The sequence below is a fragment of the Atta cephalotes genome, assembly GCF_000143395.1.
Source record: "Atta cephalotes unplaced genomic scaffold scaffold00002, whole genome shotgun sequence".
Lineage (NCBI taxonomy): Eukaryota > Metazoa > Arthropoda > Insecta > Hymenoptera > Formicidae > Atta > Atta cephalotes.
This window is the reverse complement of record NW_012130066.1, coordinates 3,990,065-3,996,079: the sequence shown is the minus strand read 5'-3', so window position 1 is coordinate 3,996,079 and position 6,015 is coordinate 3,990,065. Positions and strand designations below refer to the sequence as shown.

Here is a 6,015-nt window from a genome sequence, read left to right as displayed (position 1 = left end):
CTCTCTCTCTCTCTCTCTCTCTCTCTCTCTCTCTCTCTCTCTCTCTCTCTCTCTCTCTCTCTCTCTCTCTCTCTCTCTCTCTCTCTCTCTCTCTCTCTCTTTGTCTTTGCGACAGTCGATTGGAAACGAACAGCGTAAATGCCGGGTATTTCCACCTTGCAATAAATACGCCGCGAATTCGTCGTAAATATTCATGTTTCACCATCTTCTCTCTTCCAATATACTTTTTGATAGACACGCGTTCTATTAATCGCTCCGCTCAACAAAATGAAAAATAACAGAAAGGCGAAGAAATAATAGTGCAGTGTGGTATTAAAGCAAAAATCGAATAATGTAGAACGTTGAAAAGCTTGATACAAACGTAAAAGAAGGAATTTGATGGTATCATCAAAGTGACAAATGCAAGTGTGAAGATTAATGGATTTTATAGATCGATGAATTTCAAACAAGATTGTTTAATGGTTTATCGTTCCACTTGGTTCCACTGTTCATTTACTCATATAATAAATTGTGTTCCAAAACTCACTGTCAGGATTAAAAATCTACTGTAATGTAAGTCACATATTTTCTTCGCTGACAGTGAATTTTGAAAAACAGCCCTGGAATTAATTAAAAATTACAATATGAAGACCTTATTTCAAAAAATAAACGCTATTCTTCAGGTAATTCATGTAGTAAATTATTACATGTAATTTAATTTATATGTTTACATCTCTCCCTGAGAGAAAAAAAATGGTTAGAAAAACCATAATTTAATTATAATTTATAGTCATTTTCTGGAACAACCATAAATTTATATTTGTTTTGACTATATAAATTATAGTAAACTGAACATTGAATTATGATCATAACGATCATAATAATATGTATTGATTCAACTAATTGTATGGTTATCTTACACATAAATCATATTTGCATATAGTAAATTATACTATAAAATGTTGTAACTATACACATAAGGTTATTGTTACTATAACATTATAGCAATAATAATGATAAAAATGATGCTCCTAATTATTTCATCATGCAATTATAGTCACAAATACTTTTTATCTCAGTATGGTTACATGTTACATGCTTATATTTCATTATATGTAATTTATGTAACAAACAATTACATTAAATACAACTTAATTTTGTTATATCGAAATACAACATATCTATAACATAGGCGGGATCCTCACGAGTTAAATCTTGAAATAAGATCGTCACACAAGTATTTCCACTTTACGGTAAAATGACCTCGCGCCAAGAAGACACTCGAGCTCGCGAGCTCGCGTCTGGAAAGGATGTCATGGTATGGAGATGCGGACGTAGCGAAACGTTCGCACCGATAGAATATGCATGAAGATGAACGTGAGTGCCAGTGCGGTTCTCGCGAATACGAAAATACGCGATGGCTCGCTCGTTTCCTCGTGCTCGCTTCTCCGCCCTTCGTCCCTTCTCATCCACGAGATCCGCACAATTCGCCGCGTCTTCCGCACGCGCGTGAAATGAGAACTCGAATGAATGATGATAAGGCAGAGTGTACGTACGTTACGTACCTTTCAGGTGTTTCGGGCAGCATACAAACTCTACGCCGGAGAACAGAGATATACCGCACGGCAGCAACATCGCGAAGCTACGCAGATTCATGTTCCGCTCCCGGCAGGTCTCCGCCGCCGTGGAGTTCCATCTGGAAATACGAATCCACTTGATGCAGTCACGTGTACTCGAGGAGGACGCACGCTCCTGATCTACCACGACACGGATAAATAGGCCCTGATAATCCGCCATCGACGTAAAATATAACGTTAGTTTATTTTACGTCGGTGTAAAATAAACGTATAGATAGCAGGTGGATAGCAGTTTGCGTTACTTATCAGCGAAGTAATTAAATGTAGCTCTTAATTGCATGGAATAGCAGAACAATAAGATGAAGTGAATAAATATGGTAAAAAATATATGGTGAAAAAATATGGTAAAATAAATTTGTGACAGTGCATACAATGTGAAAAAAAACAAAAGCAAGAGAAAATCTGTTCTGTATAAAAATTCGCTAATAATATAATCGCTAATAATATAAAAATTAATCCCTATCCTACAAGTTTCTTTGAATCTTTCGGTAATTATATTATATTATATTACATTTTATTATTTTTCAAAATGAAGTTTCAATATTTATTCTAGAAAGTTGAAAGTATGTTGGTGAATTTTTAGAAACTTTTTAAATCATTCTGAATAGGAAAAAACGGACGAATCTAATCTAACCCCCGTTCGTATGAATGAGGTATCAAATTGTATCTTGTAGTTAATAGGAGTTAAGGATTAATAGTAAATTTAACGTAATTGTTGTATCGTGTCCGAGTAATTGGATCAAATGTGTCTTCTTGCGAAGAAAAGACTGTGCTTAAGCTATTCTTTCGACTCGCTTGATCGCTTTGACGAAATGCGACATCATAAATCTAAACTCACTCGAGAATTAATTCCGTTTAGCGTAGACGATATTCGCGACATATAAGTTCATTACCTGTGAGATTCCCAGCATTTTGTTTGATTATGGAGATGATCAAAGAGACAGCCCTCCGGCACGAGAAGTGCGTCACTCTGGAAAGGTCCCTCTGAAAGTAAGAAAACGGTACATATTGCAGTGACTCGAATTCAAGGAAAAGCTCGATTAAACCAGTAAAGGTCGTGCACCGGTATTTAGTCTTATTCGCTATTTCCGACCGACGATGCAATCTGTTTCTATCTTTCTACGAAGAGAGAATTCTACGAATTATATTGGCAGTCGAGGCACGAATCTACCGATGACTATTTATACATATACCCGTGCGCATATATCAAAATATATAAAATACCCGAAATCAATAGCGAACCCGTGTATAAGGGACTTCCCTTCAATCGTGGAACTTTATATCCTCATCTAAAATCTTGCTTATTCAATATTTTAATTTTATATTATTGCTCTTCTAGATATTATCTTCAGATATTAGCATTATTACTCTTCTAAATTCTTCAATTCTTTCGACTCCTTCAAAATGTTTAATTATAATTTTAACGACAGATTCTTTTTCAAGATCTAGAACGGATATTTTTCTAAAATGTCAAGGTAATAAGTCTTCAAGTAATAAACAATTTAAGATGAAACATTTTTCTCAAACTATGCTTTTAAAATATAAGCAAATAACGAGACTTTATTGTTCATTTAAATTCAAGAGCACTTTCTCAGAATTTTAATTCCAGGTTTAATTATCAAGTCGCTCAATGTTGAATATTAAAAAGTTTCAGCATAATAATGGACTCTCTTAAAAGTTTTCCTAAAGATTTATCGGAGAATCTGTTCCTAAAATATTTATGTCAAGACACTTTATGTACACGTATACATACACAAATGATTAAGAATATACAAATCCACATGTCGTATATTCGGAAATATTTCACAAAGCTCAAAATCTAAAAAGAATAGTGACAATTTTTCAGTAGTATATTTGTCCAAATGTTTGTTATTTTTTCATGATAAAACGTGATATGAGAATGCATGAAAGAAAGGGGAGAGAGAAGAGACGGCGGAATGGACACGCGTCTGAAGGATGACGCATCGGTACGTTCACCAGTGCTGATCAATAGAACTAGTCACGCAGACTCTTTGAGGGTATTAACCACTGATTTGTCCATTCGCATATGATTCATTCTTCTATGAAAGAATGGCAGAAGTTACATAAAAAAAAGTAAACAAATGCAAGTATATTTTTGCAAAAAGCATTTTAAGTGTGTTATTAAAACGAGATAATTATATAAAAATCTGATGTTTTATGATTGATTTTTTTTTATGAGGAACTGTAGAATGTGTGAAACACGTAACTCAAGACAGAGGGTTAAGAATGGCCGTGACCATCTATACGTGACCAGCATACTGGAATAATAACATTTATCTAACATAATTAGAAAATGGAGCGTTGGAAATAGATGATACGAAGAAGAGTTCAGAGTTCTCGTCCTGTGCAATAAATGACTATCGTATCGCCTACTTATGAGATCTCACTCCAGGGAATACGTTACTGACGACAAATATATTTTATGTCGTTATTCCATTCACATTTTAGTTCAATTACTCATTTTAATAATATTTAAAATTGGATTGTCGAAAAAAGTTCGTGCCGATGTTGAAGGAAAATTGAAACGCAGAAAATTTAAATTTTAGTATACATTTATTAAATTATATAAGTTAGTCGACACGAACTTTCCGGACAATCCAATAAATAAAAAGGTACTTAAGATAAAAAAGGAGTGAAATTTTGTTAAACATTGTTTGTAAAATGCATCATGTATCGAATCAGAATTTAATGACAATTTGTAAGACAAATTTGGAATAGATTTTTAAAAGAAATTTTAGAAAAAAATTATTATCATTATTCTTGTAGCTCCTCGGTTTCTAATTAAACATTTGCGTTTACTGCTCTAATTAGAATTATGTTAAAGCTAGTTTAAAATAAAACAAAGTATTATATTTTGTAGTAGCAAGATGCTCCTTGTACAAATACATTCTTCCCTCGTCTTATGTCTCATATTTCTGCTAAGTTTCTTCAAACTTCTTGTGCACGTGCGTTATTCGATTTAGAATACTCCACAATTACAAGTATTCCTCGCAAATGGAAGAGTTTCACGAAGTAAGTTTATGATTTATAAGGTCCACTTTAATTAACGTCGTACATAAAATAGATTTAATAAATTACGAATCTACTTTTATCCCTCTTCTTGCACTGAATTCAATCGCATGGAAAGGAACTCGCAATAAAGATACAGTCGCTTCGAGGAGATGCTTGTCAGTTGATATCGAGAACCGAGTACTCATACACTCGGAGGAGAAGGAAAAAAAGGAAAGTGCGATCTTGAATCTCACTGCTGCGCAACGTCACGTGATAGTTTTTTCGTTCTTCAACGCGACAAAAAGGTTGATCAAGGAAGGCAACTGGGCAGACAATCCGACAGCAGATATCACGTTGTCCGTTACACAGCGTATTGACTCTACAAATTGAATTCTTCCGTCCGGAGCAGATCGAGCGTCCTGCTAAATTTATAACTAAATCCCCGCCGCCGAGAGATCGATCTCTCAGTTTCTCACGGCCGCGACGTCACATTATCGATCGATCGGTCCGCCCGATTCTCTTGTGATGGCCTTCTCTTTGCAATTTCCAAGTCAAGAATCGAAGTTGCCGCGAGTCTCGCAAGAATTTTTACGGCTAATATTAACTGATATTAATGCATGGTATCTTACCAGCCCCAACTAAATCGATGCGACAAATATTGAGATTGAGATCCATATTATATTGTCGTATATAGAAATCCACACTGATGATATTGACATATATGATATATATATATATATATATATGTTGACAGTTACATTATTATATTGATTTTGACATCCCGTTCAGACAGCTCGCGGTTTTACGTGTCTCACGATATCCGTGACAGATTACTATTTTATATTTTGACCCAAATTGAGATTGATCACGATACAGATGTATGTGAAAATTGGCCTGACCTTCTTTCTCACCTACACACAGTAAAAATTTAACTTACTAAAATTATAAAGATTCAATATTTAATTGCCCGTGAAAGGGGCATTTTTGCCACCGATGATAGAAACTCACGAAAAACTAACGTACAATAAGAGATTTTTAGCGATCATTTGGTATATATACTAAGGTTGTTATTGGTAGATGTTAAGGTAGATGTTGAGCGCACGGGTGGAGCTTATTCTGATAATCTGTACGTATTATGTTAAAACTACTGCTTTTTTCATACGCATGAATTTGATATTATTTAAAAATAGTTTCTTCTACTCACTCTAACGTGATATATGATAGAAGAGACATAATGAGAATAAGTTGAATTAAAAGGCTAGCTACCATATGTTTCTATTACTAATAATCAAACACGCGAAAATATTATGATATAGTTTGGTACATTTTGGTTATTATACCTGAATCTCGCAAAAAATCGCCTACAGATTTCGATTATATATATATA

The 6,015-nt window shown here is 34.3% G+C and overlaps 1 protein-coding gene across 1 annotated transcript in view; it reads right to left on the bottom strand.

Annotated features, from left to right (window-relative positions):
- LOC105622992 (beta-amyloid-like protein) overlaps positions 1 to 6,015 on the bottom strand; it is a 57,895-nt gene that overhangs the window by 6,206 nt on the left and 45,674 nt on the right. Inside the window, exons 7-8 of the mRNA XM_012204397.1 lie at positions 2,510 to 2,600; positions 1,545 to 1,675 (exon numbers count right to left, since the gene is read on the bottom strand). Coding sequence (XP_012059787.1) covers positions 1,545 to 1,675; positions 2,510 to 2,600 — 222 coding nt within the window. The remainder of the gene's footprint in view (positions 1 to 1,544; positions 1,676 to 2,509; positions 2,601 to 6,015) is intronic.